The 21181-nt window shown below is 32.1% G+C and overlaps 1 protein-coding gene across 1 annotated transcript; it reads right to left on the bottom strand.

The window, feature by feature from the left end:
• Positions 1 to 450: 450 nt before the first annotated feature.
• LOC127103644 (WAT1-related protein At1g25270) lies at positions 451 to 20337 on the bottom strand. The gene is made up of 6 exons (XM_051040890.1): positions 20005 to 20337; positions 15633 to 15695; positions 15248 to 15364; positions 1065 to 1485; positions 752 to 903; positions 451 to 657 (listed from the first exon to the last, which is right to left on the bottom strand). The coding sequence occupies exons 1-6, from the start codon at positions 20196 to 20198 to the stop codon at positions 537 to 539; spliced, it is 1068 nt and encodes a 355-aa protein (XP_050896847.1). The 5' UTR covers positions 20199 to 20337; the 3' UTR covers positions 451 to 536.
• Between the last annotated feature and the right edge of the window lie 844 nt (positions 20338 to 21181).

Genomic DNA, 21181 nt, shown 5'->3' on the forward strand with positions numbered 1-21181 from the left:
CTCTCTCTCTCTCTCTCTCTCTCTCTCTCTCTCTCTCTCTCTCTCTCTCTCTCTCTCTCTCTCTCTCTCTCTCTCTCTCTCTCTCTCTCTCTCTCTCTCTCTCTCTCTCTCTCTCTCTCTCTCTCTCTCTCTCTATATATATATATATATATATATATATATATATATATATATATATATATATATATATATATATATATATATATATATATATATATATATATATATATATATATATATATATATATATATATATATATATATATATATATATATATATATATATATATATATATATATTATTGATAAGATAAAATGACAATATTTTGGACAATTTTTTTTAAAAATTTATTTTGGACAAAGGGAGTATTATTTTTTTTAAATAAAATAAACTACAGTAAAATTTGTTTTATTTTAATATATATAATCAATATATTTTAAATATTTTTTTTATCATAACGATGGTTTTAATTTATTTCTATAAAATCCAATTTTTGTTTCTTTTTTACATATAAGACCTAATCTTAATAATCACATTAGGCCTCAGAATGTTCTGGAGTAACCCTACTCATCAATTGAGCCTTTTCTTTCATTTCTTTGTTCTTACTCCAAAGCACCATATACAAACCGCACACGATCAACACTGCTCCAAGAATACTGCATAAAATTTATAACCAAACTACATCAAAATCAACTCATGCATCATGGATAAATATGAAAGATAAAAAAAAAGAAACCATAATCTTTATACCTTCCTAAATATAACTTCTCATCCAACAATAAATAAGCAGAGACAGCAACGATTATGAGTTGGAGAGGATAGAAAACCGACGCAAAAATAGGACCTCTCATCTTTATGCACCAAGCAACAACAGTAGTAGCTATTCCAGAGGTTACTATTCCCTACATACACACTCTTTTAGATTAAACAAACTTTCATTTGAAGTTGTATAGCATCAACCTTTAAAAAAAAATGTCTGTGTCAGTGTCTAATGTCTCTGTCGGTGTCTCGTTAGGTGTCACTGCTTCAAACTCGAAAAATTATATCTGATTTATCGTCATACCGAAGAAGTTGCGGTGAGAAGCCTGATATTGTAACCAAGCTTCCATTGGCTCCAATCCCTGTCAACACAAAGAGCGAAAATAGTGGCTTGTATTGCTCCCATTGTGGACATCAAAGCTGTGCTTGAATGATGACTTGGATATTCTTTATTCATTTTAGCCTGAATGATGAACCATAGAGAAAAAGAGCAGCTGCTTCCTATGGCACATAGAACACCTAATAGTTTGTTACTAAAGTCTGCATGTTGTGGTTTTGCGTCTCCATTTTGGTTGTGATGTGTATGCAAAAGGTTTATATTAGATGATCCAATGTTAATTTCTGCTCCTTTGTAAAATGTCAATAGCATTGCTCCAATGATTCCTATTAATGTTCCTATCACTTTAGCCTTTCCTTCTGCTGCACTCCAATATAGTTTTTCCAATCTGTGGAAGAAGAAAAAACATAATAGTAATAATAAAGCAACTAATTAGTGTAATACTTTTTTGATAAATCAAATTGGCTGGTGTTGCCTTTCAGTCAACCCAAATAGACCCAAGGAGTTGCACTTGATCCCTTCATTTACATCTTCCTCTTTTGCTTATATTTCTATTACCTAGCTATCTTCATTAATGGTCTTGTTGTTGCCAAGTATCATCAATTGCTCGAGGCACTAATGAAAGGATGATATTGTTCTCCATACCGAAAGCATAAACCATGTGTTTTTCATTCCATGAGTTATGAGTAAGATAAATGTGGTTTTAAATTGCGATTGCAGTTACGGATGTTGCAATTGCTGTCGATGTGCCGGTGCTGCAATGCGGATTACAGTCATTGAGGGGTGAGTTTTGATTGGAAGGTATGAATCGTATTGAGAAAAATTCAAATGCATTATTTGTTAGAGACCTTGTAAAAACTTCCAACACACAAGGATTTTGGGAAATATTGTTTTGACAGGCCCATTTTCTTGGACAAGTAATCATGGATGATTCTTTATGATTTTCTGCAGGAAGATTCATCGTTCTAAAAGAGATGTCTCATTTAGGAGCTAAGTTAGCATAAACAAAATATACTTGGTTTTCTGGTGCATTTATTCGGGTCCTGACAGGTTGCACAATTTTAATTCTCATTCATTGTTTGAAAAACCGAATTTGTGGAATTCCCTTTATGATGGTTTCCTATGGCGTCACCTTCAAATATTAAGGTTTTCGTTTGCCTTTCACCTTGTTGAAGCATCATCTATTGTCAAGTTTGATGTTGTCCCCTTCTATGATTTCCACTCCTTCTTGGAATTTTATTCTATCTTTCTAACATTTGTGTGCTCGCCTTAAAATAAGACCTCAAGATCGCGATAATTTTGCTATATTTCAACTCATCTAGGATGGTTTGGTTATTTTTACGTCATCTTTCCCTCCCTTCAAACCTTTGGAAATTCATGAGCTTGCCGTTGTCAAAATGGACTAGTTCATATGGGCCGACATGTCAGACTCAAACAATTATAAGATTTAGACTATATTTTTCAAGACTTTTTTAGGTTGATCCTAAAAACCCCGTTGTATTAGGGTTAGCCCGTATGGCCGTGGGTAGTCTGTTAGAACTGCAAAATAATAATATTTTTTTTAAAAATATATTAATACTTATATTGTCTTCCTCCAAAATAACACATTAATTTTTCTCACCTCACTAAATTTCATCTCTATTCTATTCGATCTTTCTCTTTTAAATTTTATACATTAATCTAATCAACACTCTTTCTCCATGTTCTATTAGTTTATCTTATGTTAAATATTCGAGTATTATTTTATACAATTTAGACATGTGTTGTATTTAAAAACACATTATAGTATTTGTAAAAGATAATATAGTACATAAAAATGTATTATGTTTAAAATAATATAATTTTTAATTTTATTTAAAATAAATATTATGGGGTTTTTTATTTTTATTTTTTATTTAAAAAAAAAGTCCATTTAGAGTCGAGTAGTCCGAAGCCTGTCTAGGGTTGGATTCGGGTAGTAATTTTGTAGTCCATATTACAACATTTTTTTTTGCCTAACCTTAAAAAGCCCGAGGTCCGCTAGAGTCGGCCTGTTTAGGGTCGGGTAGCTCATTTTTACAGCTCTACTTGCATTTATAGTCAATAAGTGATCCAAGATGTTACAATTCATGGATAGAAAAACTCAAGGAGCAAATGTTTAACTTTCATGATAACATGGTTTTAATGACGACAACACCTGAAGTAGTAACAACACTCGAAGTGGTGTTGATGATAACAACACATGAAGTCAAACAATTACTAAAACTAGCTCAAGCGATCAAACATGCACAAATTAGTTTATCAAGATCAAACTATCCTTCATAAACAAACTAAAGTTAGCGCAAATGAAGAATTAGGGTTTCTGATCATCGATGATTTATCTCTGATAATGGTGATTAACTTGTTAATATCTCAAGGCTCATCTAGTAGAAGATTCAAGGTTCCAAGTCAGTGCTTATATGATTGGTATATCCGACAAAGGAACTTGAAAACTTTAGAGTGTGAATAAGAGGAAGTGTGAAGGATCGCCTGATTGTGTCTGTCTGAGTGACTAGTGTATTATAAAGATACCATAGCGTTTCTAGAAGTATTATGGCTAAATCTCACACACACACACAAAAGTATTTTTGAAGCCTATCCTTTTTAATAAAATCATAATTTTTTTTAAGTCTAGTGAGTTGATTAGGAAATTGTATAATTAATTATAAGACTTTTTGCAACTATCTAATTGATTAGATACTTTCCCTAATCGATTAGATGATGCAAAATTGAGTCTATAATAGATTGTGACGATCTCTTAATGATTAGTAACAATACTCTATCTTCTAATTTGGGTATAAATAATCAATTATTTGTATTGCCTAATCGATTAGCTAATTGATTAGGTAATTTATATGTCCCATGGATTGTTTTCAAAATTACAATGTTTCTTGGCCTATAAGTAGAAAGCCTCTCTATCATTTTAAATCATCCAAAAAATGTGAAAAATCTCACTTTTCCTTTCTCCGATAATTCCTCTAAATCATTTCTACCTTTACACATATTTTAGCCATAATGCTTTAAAAGCGTTCTTGAGTTCAGTGGGAAATTCGTTATGGGTGAGGATTTTATTATGAAGTTACCAAAAGTAATATTTTCTCTTGAGTAAATCATTATTCCTTGGGAAGTGATTGTTTTAGTTGGGAGTTAAACCATTCTAAAATAAGTCTATGTTTGCTCCACGAGCTTGGCCATAGAAGAAAAGCTCTCTTTTGGATTCGTGAAGAATAACAAGTGAAAAATCTTCATAATTTTTCTTGTGCTCAAACAGGTAAAAATCTCTATTGGTTCGAAACCAACACGAAAAAAATCTGAGTACAGATTTTGAGTTCAACATGTGTAAAAACTCAATAGGTTCGAGATCACCCTAGTAAAACTCTTGGTTGATTCGTGGTCAGTCTGTGTAAAACCTCGTTTTTTGGTTTGGAGGATATCCAAATTAAAACTTCATCTTGGTTTTAGATCAACTTGCACAAAATCTTCGTTTGACTTAGAGACTAACTATGTGAAGCTCTATTCATTGTTCGGTTTGGAGACTAACCACTTTAAGCCTCAGTTTGTTGCTTGGGTGTAAGTTATACTGAAACTTCATTTCTTTGTATAAGGGGGTTCGTGGGCTTAGTCTTCTAAAAACTCTCAAGCAATAGTGGATACTCTCAAGATCAGTTCTTGAGGGGAGGAGTATCTCACTTCTTTAAGACCGAACCTCTATAAATTCATGGTGTTGTTTTATTTTCCCTTATCTCTTTTATTTTCCACTAAATTTATTTACTTTGAATTTTTGTTGCTTATTCAAACGTTTTTGATAAAATGTTTTCAAATTCTGATTTCAAAAAAGGTTTTGGTTTAAATGAGTGATTTTCAAACCTCCTTTATTCACCCCCCTCTTGTGTATGGAGTGACATGTTCAATAGGTTGCATAAGAGCCTAATGCATGTTTAAATACTAATAGTCTCTAGAGGAAGATAACTTCCAACAATGTTTTTAACAAGAGGACTTTCTTAAACACATATCCATCGTTTAATGGTGATAGTTTTGAATTATGGAAAGCTATATTTAAAATATGCATACTAACTTTTAAATTTGAATTGTGGAAAACTATAGTCAATATTCTATTTATCTCTACTTGCTACATAAATTATAAAGTAGTAGATAAATCAGATTTTCTTCAAATGATCTATGAAATTTTTGTAAGTATCGAACAAGAGAGAATGAACACACGAGACAAAGAAGATGAATATTTCTTCCAGAAACATTCTTTAACTTTTAGAACTTTTGGAAATAATGTTAGAGCCTTCGTCACTAATAAATATCTAAGAATTAAGAATTGAAATCAGAAACCTGATCCAATCCTTAAATTGAGAGACTAAAATGTTTACGATTTTAAAGAAAAGTCCAAAAAGAAAGAAATTATCGAGAAATTGAATGAGTTGATTCAATTGTTAAATGATGAAGTCATGAGCTCAAATCTAGAAGTGTATATAGCAGCTTTATCAACGAACTCAGGTGAAGACAAATAAACTATAGTAATCTCCTTCAAAAGATCATACTTGGAGTTGAACAATCCTCAGAGGAGTCAACATCAAATGGAGGAACTCCATCAAGAAGAGAGTATGAAGAATAAATATAATCTAGTGGAATATTCAAACGAAGAAAGGAGAAGAAAGTAAAATGAACAACATATTCAGAGACTCAACACCAAGGAGGAACCTCAAAGAATCAACCTCTAGTAGTACCTTCTAAGAATCTTATTCTAATGAAGAAGATGAGGTTTGCTTAAAAGCTTCTCGCGAAGAAGATGAATATGAGGTGACAAAGTTGTCATACAAGAAATTGCTTAAATTAAGCGTTAAACTAATAGAAGAAAATGATAAAATTAAAGAGCACAACCTAGATGTTAAATATTATATTGAGTCTTTTGATAAGAGTAATGAAGCATTAAAATATGAAAGGGACAACCTTATAAATCAATCTAATTTTTGTGAGACTTGTGTCTCGATGAAAAAGGAAGTGAAAGATTTGAATGAAACCCTAAGTAAATTTACTAAGAGGAAATAAAAACTTGACTTTATTCTATAAAGTCAAAGGAATTCCTTAAATAAAATTGGATTAGGGTTTAAATCCAGTAGAACACATAATAAAGGGTTTATAGAAAGAAAGTGAATCACGTTGTCTATAAATACTCTTACTGCAATACACTTGGCCACCTATACCCATTTTATTTGGATAAATTGATAAGTTCTAAAGGTAGTAACCCTAGACCTCTTAAAACTGCTATTGCACCAGGACCTAAGAAAATTTGGGTACCAAAGGTGAAAACCTAGTGCATTTTACAAGGATTCTTTGCAACTTTAATAAAGTTGCAATACATATTAAATGAAGCTGTTCAAATAAAAGTGTATACTTTAATTATACAATTATGTTTGATTGTATTGATTCTTGTGATCAAAGGATGTTCAGTGATGGTGTATATCAATGGCCGTGATCACAATAAATGTTCATTGAGGATGATTTCAACATTTATGATTTGTGATGATTAACTGACCTCTTAGTAGGCTAAGAAGATAAGTTTATAGAGGATCTATCTATCTCGTGTTTAACCAACGATTTGTAGAGAATGACTTATGACAATATATTATCGTACCCTCAAAAGAGGGATATTTTATGAAGATTACTTGATACTTAAGGTAGTACATGTTTTAGAGGTTGAATAATCATAAATCTCTAATTAACCCTATAAATAAGTGCTTTATTATTTAACCATCTTACTAAAATTATTATTACTAATAAAATAAATGAGCTTCTAGCTTTTGTGAAGAAAAGGGTGGAAACAGAATGAGTGAAGGTGCAAAAAACATTTTGCCAAAGTCAAAATTCAATCCAAAACCCAAAAGCACCAAGGAGAGTGAAAAACAAGGAACTAATCAATTAGATAACCTACGAGCTTCAAATTTTATACAAAATCAAATTTAATCTTCGTCTCAAAGTAAACCAAACCAGCGCATTGATGATAAACACACAAGATCTTCAAAATAACCATGATCTAATCGATTACGACACAAATCTAATTGATTAAATGGCATATTTTGGTAAGATTTGGTTCTCATATTTTTTAGGGCCAAATCTTCAATGACATTGTGAGGTTTTGCACGCTCAAACCATCAGAAGGAAAACTGTAAATAGGTAATTATATTCCCTTCTTCTACATCTCATACTTTTATCTCGTCATCTTGTTTCCTTGTGTAAGTTTCATTATATCAATTCCATAAGTATCATCACTCATGGCCCCCACTAAAAGCCTTTAATATAGATATTCTTCATCAAGAAGACTATTTTATAGAAGTTACAACATCAAAAAGTTAATAAAGTAGTGTGATGTCTAACCGAAAGGTAATATGACCCGATGTTATAAAGGAGGATTTCCTTAACAACTTTAATTCGTACATTCATATATGTCAACGATTACTAAGAGAATTCTTCACAAAGGTACCCGATAGAATGTTCCCTAATATCGTGAGTGAATTATACTCCACCTATCATTTGAAGAGTCATCCTTAAAATCAATCGTAAAAATAATAAAAATTGACATCCATAGAGCTCAAATTAGAAGAATGCTTGAGTTTCCATTATGTGGGGTATCCTATACCTACGAGAAACCAATAAAGTTTAAGAAGTTCAAACTCTCCACTGCCATCATCTTTTTTGTTATGAATCTAATGGATTATTGGAAACTTCTCATAAAAGCGAGGTATTTGAGGGCAAAGATTCGTGTCGCGCACTAGCTAACTAGAAGGATACTCCTTCCTAGGCAAGACAACCCTGATGTTGACATTAATGATGATGTAGTCCCTCTGTGTTTGCTCATTTAATAGTTTCAAACAAATTGGGTTGAAGGTATTCTTCTTCACATGATTCATTGTAAACAAACTCGAACAACAACACTTCTATATGGAGCTCTAATCACTAAAATTTTAGTTGTTTTTCGAATTGGCACTACAGTAGAAATAGTGGATTCGATTCACACGAAGATTGACCACTCCTCACTCAAAATAATGAGGGTCTGTATCTTTCATGGATAATTGAGGAATGAATCAATTGATGAAGATAAAGTCATAACTCAACTAGTTGCATAAAATACAACTGTCAATAATCTTCTGGAAATATGCCAACATAATGCTCTAGCCATGCAGAATTTGGAAAGGAATACCTTAAGAAATGACGATACTTATGGAAATGAGTAGGCTCACATACGTATTGTAGCTTTAGCCTTTGAGTATATTTAAATTTTCATCTTTCTCTTGTAAGACCCCAATTTTGACCCTAAGATCCCTCATGATATCTCATCATTTGCATTGACTTTGGGACCACACCTTGGCATCCTCCTTACCCCTCATTCATTGGGTTTGCATTGAGAGAGGTCACCAAGCACATTTGGTTATATCATACTTTATTTTATTTTGTTTACTAACCAAAATACCAAAAATATGTCTATATATGTCTTTGTTTCTTTTGTAGGTAATGTATACATCCATTTGTGCCATATCAAGCTCACAACCAGGGTTTGAGACCCTCAATACAAAGAGATCAATCCAAAAATGGTCTATAATGGTTCAAAACATCATATATGGATCCCCATGTTCTTAATTTTCCAATTTGATCAAGAATTCATCAAGAGTTTGAAGTTTGTTGGCCTTGGAAGCCCTAATTCATCTGGGTATCTTGTGTGACTTCCTCAACAAGTTTATTCAATAATTGGTCAAAGATATCAAGGGATACTACATTATAAATCATCTCAATCATATATGATCCTCCATGAGTCCCAAAGATCAAGAGAACTTCAAGTTTGCAAGTTGGTTCAGAGAAGTTGACCAGAGAAAGTCATCTGGTCAAAACTAGGGTTCCCTAGATCCTGTATCCTACAATTTTTGTCATATGAAAATGATTCCAAGATAAAAGTTACTCCTTATTACATTCCAAACAAATTTCGTGTTGGCATCAAGAGCTAAGTTTTATTGGAAAGTCATTTTTTATGGTGAAAGATTATATGTCATTTTGTCTGTGCCATAGCTAGGAGGTCAACTTCCAAGGACCATAACTTGCTCAATTTTTATGATATGAAGGCCATAAAAGTTTCATGATCAATTTAAAGATGTTTTATCCAACTTTTATTCTTTGATAACTGGTAAAATATACTTTCAAGGGCATGTCCCAAGAGGAAACATTATAGGTCATTTTGGGTCATTACCATTGAACAAGCAATTTTCCTCAACTTCTAAAATCCATAACTGACACTTGAAAAATCCAAGTGGTGTCAAATTTGTAACCAAATTTAATAGGAATGAAATATCTACAACTTTTGTGAAGAAACCATTTTCATTTGAAGCTTATAGAAAAAGTTATTCAAGGTGGAAGAAGTGGTCAGTTGACTTGGAACTTAGAAAATTTTCAATCATGTTTGATTTCTCAAACTTCCACCTAAAAATTCATCATGATCCAAGATCAAAATGGAAAAGTTTTCAACATCAAAGTTGTTACCCTTGATGTCACCTTTCCAGAGCATCCAAGATCACTTTATTTGGATAAAAATTGAGGGACTTGTGCATGGTTCCTTTGTTGAGTTTGTTTTGGTAAATTTTACACTCAAATGATTAATTCTTTTTGCATGCTTCTATGTGACGACTTCAGTACTAAATTTGCATGGATTGGAAGTGGATTTCATAATTGGTTGGGCCTAATTCAATGCCCATGCACCCATGAACAAATGTTGCTATTTTTGACAATTTTTGGAATGATGCAAAACTGAATTCCATAGCTTATAAATACAAGTGCATTGCTTCAAGAATAAGACCTTGCCCAAGCCTTGCCAAGCCATCTCAGAACCCTACTCCATAGAATTCCTTGAAGATTTCTTTGAAATCGAATTTGAATTTCTCCTTCTGCTTTTGGATTCCAACTCCAAGGGTTCAATGCCATTTTCATCTCAATTGATCACTGCAAGCATAAGGAGGAAGAACCAAGTTGATTCACATTGAGATCAAGCCAAATCACTGCTACCCGAAGGTGATTTTTCAAAACTTTAAGCCTTTGATTCTCACTCAATTCTCCTATATTCTCTTTGATTATTGGTTATTTGAAGTCCTACCAATGTAGGCAACAAGATTGAGCCGCTTTGAGGTCAAATCAAAGCAACTCAAATCAAAGCAACTCAGATCGTGTACCTCAAAATTCAATTCCTCATATCTCTCAATATATTTGGAATTGGACAAAACTGAGGCCAGATTCGAGCTCCTGAGCTTTTTCTCTTTAAAATAGTGTCCTTACTTTTCATTTTCTGAATGGTTGAGGGTGGACCAGTCCGATGAGGTCCACCGGAGAAGACAACCGGAGCTAGGGCTCTGGTGATGTGTTGACAAGGTTCCAACCATTTGATCTTGAGTCCACATTATAATTTGGTCCCTTGATTCTGATTGCCACTTGTACATGCGCGTTGATTGTGGACTATGGTGGATCATAGACACTTGGCCATCAGATCTGCCACCTCAATTAATGAAGGAGATCTGATGGCCCTCGTTTTTTCTATTTTCTATTTTAATTCTGATTTTTCATTTAATCCCTTTATTTTGTTTAATTCATATTAATTTCATTTTTAATCCAAAAAATATGAGACTTTCACAAAAAATCATTAAATATTTTCCTTTTCCATATTTTGAATTAAAATCATTTTTTGGGATTAATTTTAATATCTTTCATAAATTAAATGATTTTGACTTGTTTTAAATATTTTCTAAATACTTATGACTTTCTAAAAATTATGAAATATTTTGTCTAAGGTCCTTTGACCTTGTTTGACCTAGGATAAATCTCTTGGTCATTTATTTGGTTTTTTTGAAGGGATTTGAGGTTTTGTCCATTTTAAAATGCATTTTAATTCATTTTTAATTTGATTTTTAATTGAATAAATGCTTGAAAATTATGCTGAGCCATTTTTATGGTCTTGTGATGTTTGACTTTCTGTTTGGCCTTGATCATGGTTGATTTGACTTTTGTTTGTCCAATACTATTGGATTTAGGGGATTGACGAAATATACATTTCATCTCCCAAAATGAATGCATAGTATTGATCAGATGAAATTCCTCCTGTGATCAATTTGGGTTTCTATTTCCCTTTCCCTCTTCATCTTCATCCCTATTCTTCCTTAATCCATCATTGATCAATGAAATCACTTCATGTCTAAAGCTAGTTAATTCATCAATGACCTTGTGTCAGATGAATCAACATGAGCCGGACTGAGATAGGTCCCCCCCATTTCTTTTAGTGTGTGGTATGTTTTAGGAGTTTGGTTCTTGGTACTAAATCTCTAACATGTATTAACACCTATATTTTTATTGTCCGACCTCAGATAGTTGTGACTTCTACATAAGTCCAATTACGATTGCTTAACATAGAACTAAATTTGATCAAGAAGGAATATCATTCTAGTAAGTGAGATTGTAAGTCTCTCATTCTTCATGGCATTGTGTGAAGAATTGACCTTTTTTCCTTTCATGAGAGCTAGTGACATACTTGTTTAATTATCCAAGTTGGAGCCCTTATCATGGATGATGTCTTGGTTCAAGGATTCATACTTGTGAATGAATGGTTGAGTGTTATCCAAAGAATGACGTAATAATTAAAAATATTCACTAACATTTGACTAACACTTTACTAATTTTGCTTTTACTTTCAAATTATTTACTTAATGCAAATTTAAATTTCAGCATATTTATCATTCATCTGCCATTTACATTTCATGCAACTTGCTTATGTTTTAGTCCTTTTCACTTTGCTCACTTGAGCCATATCTTGTGATTGTATATATTGTTTGCTTGTTTTTGTTTATGGTCTTAGGACCTTAAAATACCTAATAACAACAAAAACCCTAAAAAACATCTTGGTGGACTCTTGGATTTGATATGAACTTTTGGACTTAGGATAGGCAACTTTCCTATGCTTTGATGACTTGGCCAATGCCACTATCTGAGACTCAGCTATCCTTGCATGTACCTTTCATCTGATGCAAGACTTTGAGTGACTTTGACTTTGTGCTTACTTGTTATACTGTTATTATTGTTGATGTTTGATGTTTGTTCTAAGTTGACCAAGGGATATTTTCATCTGATGCATTGGAAGAAATTGAAAACTGCTACCTATTGGATGGCTTGCTTGAATATTCTGGCTCTCTTTATTTGATGTCATCTCCTTCATATAATTGCTTGGATATTGCTTATGCTTGTTGCTTGCTAAAGTCCAAAGGAAAATGGGTTTCTATATGACATTCTTGTCTGTTGTATTGCATCTCATTGGTCAGATCTTTTCAACTTTTAACTTTTAATTTTTGTCTAGGATAGTCCCTTCATCTCCTCCCACTTCTTAAATTTCAAAATCTCTCCCCCTTTTCAAAAACTTTCTTTGTTTGTGTTTTCTAACTTAAGACATGTTTTAATGATTAGAAACTTTGGCCTTATGCCAATGAATTTTAAAATCTTTTTCTTAATCAAATTTGTAAATAAACTTAACCATATTGAAATTAATTTCAAAAGGACAAAAAGAACTAACAACCCCATTCAAAACTTTGGCCTTTTGTGCCTTCTTGTCAAAATTTTGTTAAAAGTAATTCACCAACTTACTTTGAAATTTTTACTACGAACTACGGGGTTTTGATCCCTCATTTTTATGTTGGTACGTAGGCATAAGACCGAAGGTCTTGTCAAACACAAAAATATAATTAATGAATTATTATCTCATCTCCTCATTCTCTTTTTATCAAACATCATTTAGACCAAATCACTTGCACATAAAAAAAGGGCTTCCTAGGAGTACCTAGGACACTTTGGGTGCTAAGACCTTCCCTCTGTGTAACCAACCACCTACCTGTAATCTCTGGCATTTTATTAGTTTTGATTTGAAAACTTCTTATCTTTGGGTTTTGTTCGTACTTTTGACCTTTTCCTTTGGAAAAAATAAAAGCGCGGTGGCGACTCTGGTTTTATTGACGTTAAGTTTATCCATAGCTTGATGGTCATGAATTTACCGCTACATCCCTCATTTTCCAATTTTTGAAATTTCCTACTTTCTGTAATTTGAATTCCATCTATTGAATTAATAATATAATGTTTTCTCTCTCTTAGTAGTATGTTAAATCTATTTAAAAAAAATGCTTACATATTTAAAATTATGACTAGTATATTTACCCATTTTTTTATTATGACAAATGGGGATAAGTATACTATCATGGAGAGTAGAGTATACTCTCTACTCACGTGAGAGGGAGTTTAACCACTCCAAAGTTTATCAACCTATTTTTTATTTTATCATCTCCATGAGAGAGGTGTTGTCATCATCAAAAAGGGGGAGAATATGGATCCATGTGCTTGCAGGTATATTCAAGAAGTAATCCAAGATGTTAAAGCTCATGGATATCAAGACTCAATAAGCAATTGCTTAGCTTTGATGATAACATAGTTTTTATGACGACAACACCTGAAGTAGTAACAACACTTTAAGTGGTTTTGATGATAATAAACGCATGAAGTCGAGAAATTACTAAAGCTTTCTCAAGTGGTCAAATATGCACAAGGTAGTTGATCAAGATCAAGTTATCCTTCATAATCAAACTAAATTTAGTTCAAATGAAGAATTAAGGTTTATTATAATCGGTAATATATTTACAACTCTCTGATGATGGTAATTAGCTTGAAGATATCTCAAGCCTCATTCAATAGAAGATTCAAGGTTCCAGTGAAATGCTTATATGATTGGTATATCCAACAAAGGAACTCAAAATTTTTAGAGTGTGAAAGAGTGGATTGTGAAGGCTCGCCTATTCATGCTCGTCTAAGTGATCAGTGTATTGTAAAAACACAAGGGAGTTTCTGGAAGTATTATGGCTAAATAACACACGCACACACTAAAAAGTATTTTTAAGCCCCTCCTTTTTAATTAAAATCACCATAAATGTTTTTGAAGCCTAGCCAGTTGATTAAGAAATTGCTCAATTGATTAGAAGACTTTTTGTAACCGTTTAATCGATTAGATACCTACAGTAATCGATTAGATCATGGAAATTTTAGTCTATAATCGATTGTGACAGTCTCTTAATTACCGGGAACATATCTTTATCAAAACCTTCTAATTTAGGCACAAATAATCGGTTATTTTCATTGCCTAATCGATTAGGTCATTAATTTTTCCAATGTATTATTTCCAAAATTACACAAGTTCTTGGCATATAAATATAGAGTATATCTATAATTTCAAAATGTTATAATGAAATAAATATCATGCTTGATATATTCAAAATGCTAATACTTGCAAATCTTGGATGGTCATCCTATATGGAAAAAACTACTTTATTCTAGTCATATATAAAGTAGAAAATAAACGATGTGGGCACTAATAACATAAATTTGGTGGTTCTGGACTATGTGGAATGACTATTTAAAATTAGGGAGGTGTTTTTTCCTTTCCTTGTTTTAGCTTTCAGATCTTCCATTATCGGTCATGACTATTTCCCATATGTCGTCTATCTTGACACTGCCTTGTAGGGGTTCCTTTTTCTTTGCTCTTTTCTTTTCTCTTTGACTCTTCAGGTCTCTTCCTTCATTTAATCAATAAAGGTTCCTTATTTTTATAGTCGGCCACTCCCTGGTAAAGTTTGAGGCACATTAATAAGTAGGACTGACAAGCCTCCAAGTATCCTTCAACGGTAGTCATACATCCTCGACAGGATACTGCTTTAACTTCAAGTGAACTGTCAAGGAGCCACTCCTAGGTTGGCTAGCATCGGACGTCCGATTATATAGTTGTACATAGATTTACAATAAACTACCCTGAATTGGGTCTTCATTGTTTTTTGGTTTCCTTTATCCTAAAAGGCATCATTAGCTCGATGTAGCTCAATGGTCTCATTGTGTACCCATATAATATTTGTAGGTTGTTTCCTTTGTAAGGGATGATACTCTCTCAAGTTAGGCGTAAGTTCTCCAAGAAATCACCGTACATGATATCGCACAAGCTTCTCTAGTGTAACAAAACTTTTTGTACGTTGATTCAAAAAGACTTAAAATATATCAAATGTAGAGTAAGTAAGTACCTGAAAAGTATTGACATGATGAAGGTAATTCCTGGAGTAAGGTTGAACATAGCGAGCATAAATGTTGTTGAGGTCAAAGTCATTCCTTCGACATAAAGATTATAAACTAAACTTCCCCTGAAATATTGTATGGCCATATTAGTATTAAACTTTTTAAATTGCTTTAAAATTAATCATTGAGTCCCAATACTAAATTCTAATTAAGATACTCAAAATCAAATTAGATTTTTTTATTTAGAATAGAATATGTTACCGATTCACATAATATATTGGTAAAATTGATCTTTACTCCTTTAATTCCATTTAATTACCTCATACCATTTTGTGATAATATGGGTCCTCAGATGTACAGATGCAGGAAAATCTAAACAACACAGTAACATACCCAAACAATCCACATATAAATGCCAAAAAAAGAACCTTCCAAGTAATCTTTTGTCTTTTCTTCCTGCATAACAAAAAAACGTAGAAGAAATTTAGCCAATCGTTAATTTGATGCACGAGTCTCGTGTGATTTTTGAAAAATAGCAAATGAATTTTAAAAGCGTAAGAAGATTACTTAACATAGTCCATCTATTAAATTATATTATTCAAAGTTATACCATGACACTTAATTAAACATGTCACATTTTACATTACTTCCGCATCATAAACCTCAACAAGTTAATTAATGTCCCAAGCCAGCCAAAAAACACAATCAGACAGGCCCAATATCTAAAGTAAACATGGCAATGGGGCGGGGCGAGTTTAAGCAGACCCATACCCGCCCCCGCCTCCCAGACCCAGACCTGCTCCCACCCTCAAACCTGATCGAGGCTAATAATTGGTCCCCCTCCCCCGCCCCTATCGAGGAACGGGTTTCCCAGCACCCGCCCCGCCCTCACCCGCATAAATTGTTTTTTTTTAATATATATATTTTCAATAAAGATCAATAATTTAACTAAATAATTGATTATTTTAAGAATAATCATAATGCTTGATAATTTTAATTTTTTAAAAATAAATAATAATTATAATAAATATGATTTTGTAATAAAAGTAAGTATAAATGAGTAATAAAATTAATAAAAATAAAGGAAATGAATTAAATTTAATAGGCAAGGGTGAGGCGGGTACTAGCACCCACCGCTCTCTCCCCCGCCCCGTAAATAAAAATTGGGTTTTCCCCGCCCCCGCCCCCTCCCCTAATTAAATATGGTTTTCCCCGTTAATATCGGGAAGGGTAGAAGTCGAACGAGGACAAATTTATTTTCCATGCCTAATCGAAAGGCAAAATCCAACACACTTTAGTATCAAATTGATAAACATGTGGACTCTCGCTTGCAGGGTGCACAACGAAATCAAATCATTTGCTCATCTTAAGTCATTGGATCCAATCCAACGACCTCCCATAATCCATCCTGCACTCACTGGGGATGGTTTTAATCATCAATTACATATAAGCCGAGTCCACGACATATCAGGTGAAATTTCATTCATTCTTGCAAACTTACACATCTTTGGCCTCATTGTCTTGGGTGTTGAAGTTCTAACCTTGCTGGCACCCCCCTTTTCACAGTACCAGAGACCTGTATTTCTGCATCAAAGAGCTTCACATTACATGTTATCAATCTTTTGTTTGACATTGCGCCGTATGTGGGAATGACTTCTTGATTCTCATAAAATTACACGTCGAATTCATCAATTTCTTTCCATTACGTCGTTGCAACCTCCATATCATTTGATTAGATCGCAAATAATTTCTTCAGCCAATAATGGTAACATTCAAATTGACTTGAATCACCTCTTGTCATAGCGTCAGTTCTATTATTGAAGTCATCGTGCCGATGTCATCCTTCATCATGTTGTAACTTCTTATCGTCTCCTCGATTAACGAAGGGTTATCATGCCTCAAGAAGTCGATCACGAGACCGACAAAGAGAAATTCTTTTGGATCAAAGACGGACGATGAAAATGAAGGATCAAAAGACTAAAGACCGATTATAGGGTTTTGAGATAAGGAAAAAGTGAACAGTGTCCCCAATGAAGTGTTTTCGTCAGTGATAACTACCAAGTTAGCAAACCGTAAAAAAATGAGAATTTGAGTTAATATGGGAAGTTCATGTGACATAATATACACTAAGCTCTTCGAGAAATTGAGAATAGATAAAGGAAGGCTATCACCTTACAAGGGCATATATGTGCAGGCGTTCAATGATTTCACAACTCATCTTTGAGGAAGTATAGAATTAATAGTCTCTTTGCGAGAAGAAAGAGACATGAAGGAAACAAACATGCAATTCTTAATGGTCCCTTGTAAAAGTGTCTACAACGGCATCATAGGGAGACCTTTCTTCACAACACTTGATATCACCACTTTGACCGTCCACCTAAATATAAAGAACCACAAAATCTATGACATATTGGTTATCATTCATGTTGACACATCTAAAGCTCACTCAATACATAAGACATTGTTGAAAGGTCCAACTGTGATTGCCTTCCACCGAGAAAGGGAGGTGAAAAGGGTCATTATTCATTACCATAACAACCAGACATCAACACCACATATTTTAAATTCCGGTTTGGATAAAACCACAATGGATAATGAGTGTGATCTTCCTGCCAAAACGAGAATGAAAATCCTAAGGCCAATTCTAGATGGAGAATTCATAGTCGTCCAATTTGACAAAAACCCAACTAGAATAGTGAAGATAGGAGTCGACGTCTCATCTTCGATAGAAAGAGACATCATAAAGTTCCTCAAACCCAATGTCAAACACTTCATGTTTTCCCCATATGAGATGTTAGGCATTGTCCCCAATGCGGCTTGTCATCAATTTAATATTAATCCCCTCGTCATATACGTGGCTTGAAGGAGTAGGATTCTATTTAATGGAAAGAGTTATTAAGGCCAATCCCGACAAGTGTGGCGTGGTCATTAAAAACGAGACTCCAACCATGAAGAAGAAGATAATGAAATCAAATGGGATTCTTACCACTCAGAATATTTATTTCGAGATCATCTTTATACGCACTACTTTTCTATATGATACTAAAGAATGAAGTCAAATTTGATTGAACCCCATAATGCGAGAGAACCTTCACATTGCTGAAAAGAGCCCTTCCCACCCCTCTGGTCATGTCTAGACCTCAATATGTCTACCAAAGTGGTGAGTGTCATCCTCATGATAAAAGTAGGTAGTATATATAGACTAGTTTATTTCATATCCAAAGCACTAAACGTCCTAGAAACATGTTACAAAAGATTGACAAAATAGTTTTGGCCTTAATCACATCTTCAAGAATGTTACAACGCTACTTTTTGGCGCATACCATCATTGAATGGACTGACCAATCTCTTAAGAAGGTCCTCCATAGGCCTAACATAGTTGGACGGATGACAAATGGTAAATCAAAGTATTCGACTTTGATATCTACTTCGAATAAAGGAAAGCCTTGAGGGACCAAGTATTTCCATATTTCATTGTGAAAATGAAGCCGACTATACTTGAGCCATGAACAAAGTGGACAGTACTCACAAATGGAACTTCGAATAGTAGAAGAAGCGGTGTGGGACTAACCCTAAAAAAGGATGCAGAGTTGGTAGTTGAAGTATATTTATGTTTTGAATTCCCCATTACCAACAATCAATCGGATTAGAGAGCCTTCATCACCATCCTCACCTTATGCTTTTAGATGGGAGAAAGAGAAATCAAATTGCAAATAGATTCACATCTGATCGTCTCTCATGTCAAGGGAGATGCGCAAACCAAATACCCTTTATTGTAGAAGTATGACACCATAATAAAATGCAAATTGGCCTCGTTTGGGTCATATAAGGTCGCCCACATACCACATTATATAGTTATTAAATCGATCGAAACTGGATGACTCGATCTTTAAAAAAAAGTCACGACACACAAAATTTCAATATTTCAAAATATCATAATTTTACAAATTAAATTTTTAAATTCAAATTCTAAACATAGTCATCGCACACAACAAAATACAAATTTAAAAAATAAAATAAAAAATATAATTGCAATATATACTGAATAACAAAGTAACTAGCGACATCTAAATAAATTTAATTTCAAGCATTGTTTCAAATAAGTTACGAACAAAGTCTACTTATATTTTAATTCTAATTTTTAATTTTTTTTATCAAAAACGACGTCATTTTACCTGAGGAAAAAAATAAGCATTTAACCACCTGTTTTTCAAAACCGCTGATTGCCAATTTTTATGGATTTTGAACAGTTCTCAATGATTCAATAGTTTATCTGATCCAACAATTATACTAGATCCGATTTTGAAACACAACTTAGATGAGATGACAAAGTCTATTTTAGCTTAACCAAATTCAAATTCGAACTTAATTCTTAACACATAACAATGTTAAATCTTTTGAAAAAGAATTTTATCGTATATTATAGTTTTACGCGGCTTTAGAGATTAATCTTTATAATTATATGTAAATGATATCCTGAAAATATCTGATTTATAAAAATAAAGGGATCGTCTGGATGTTGATTTATACTATTTTAATTCAAAAGCTATATTTTTTAAAATAACTAATAAAATAAAATCACTAAATTGAAATTATTTAAGAGCCATTCAATTTAATTTAGAGTTTAGTAAAGTAACTTAAATATTGTGAATTTTTTAGAAATAGTTGTCAATTAATTATTAATAATTAATTAAAAAATTATGAATTTTAAATATAAAAAAAAACTGAAGCCAACAAGAAGCAAAGCTGATGAAGTTGTGATTACCTGTCAAAAATAAGCGCAAGCGGGATAGTAACAGCCGACGCAAAAATGAAGCGATAAGCGGTGGCGACTCTCATGCTCATTCCATCATTTATGGCCAGCTTAGTTATGATATTCACAGTAGCTGATAAAATCTGCACAAACAACATTAGAATCACTGGTTTTAATCCTTCCAATGAATTATATATCGCCTTCATCTTCACTATATATGTGTTTGTGAAACTAAAAAAATAGAGAGAACAAGTTGGTGTTGGTGTAGAAAATGAAGCACAATATTCTGTTATTCATTGGGACTCTAATATATACTATATATTCTTTTCTTTCTTCAATAAACTTTATCTATGTAAAGTATTTCTAATTCGATACTGCCAAACAAAATGTGAATTTATATATATATATATATATATATATATATATATATATATATATATATATATATATATATATATATATATATATATATATATATAATATATATATATATATATATATATATATATATATATATATATATATATATATATATATATATATATATATATATATATATATAATATATATATATATATATATATAAAATAAATAATTTATTCTTATATATGTCCATCAACTAAAATAAAGTCATATAAATATTTTTATAAATAATTTTGAAATTAAAAATGGTGTTACGGTGTATTTTGATTGAAAACATATACATAATTAGTTAAAATATCAGTGTATAGCAATTAATATCATCATATATTTTTTTTTATTTTTTTAATTATTACTCAAATATCTTATTTTAGATATAATTTTTTTTACTAAAGAGTCTTATATTAAATTTTAATTATTAAAAGTGAATAAATCAAATGATCATATAAATAATTTATTGTTTAGAAAAATGAAATGACAATATTTTTTTATTTTAATTTAAAATGATCATTTGATTCAATACTATTAAGATTTGATATATTTATTTTTTATTTATACTCATCAACTAAAATAAAATGATAGCAATATTTTTATAAATAATTTAAAAATTAATATATGAAAATGGTGTTACAATATATTTTGATTGAAAACATATATATAAAAAATTAAAATGTCAATGTATAGGAATTAATATCATCTAATATATATTATTTTATTTTTTAATTATTACATTTCCATAATAATTTTCTTTCTATTAAACTATTGTTTT

The sequence above is a fragment of the Lathyrus oleraceus genome, chromosome 7, assembly GCF_024323335.1.
Source record: "Lathyrus oleraceus cultivar Zhongwan6 chromosome 7, CAAS_Psat_ZW6_1.0, whole genome shotgun sequence".
Classification (NCBI taxonomy): domain Eukaryota; kingdom Viridiplantae; phylum Streptophyta; class Magnoliopsida; order Fabales; family Fabaceae; genus Lathyrus; species Lathyrus oleraceus.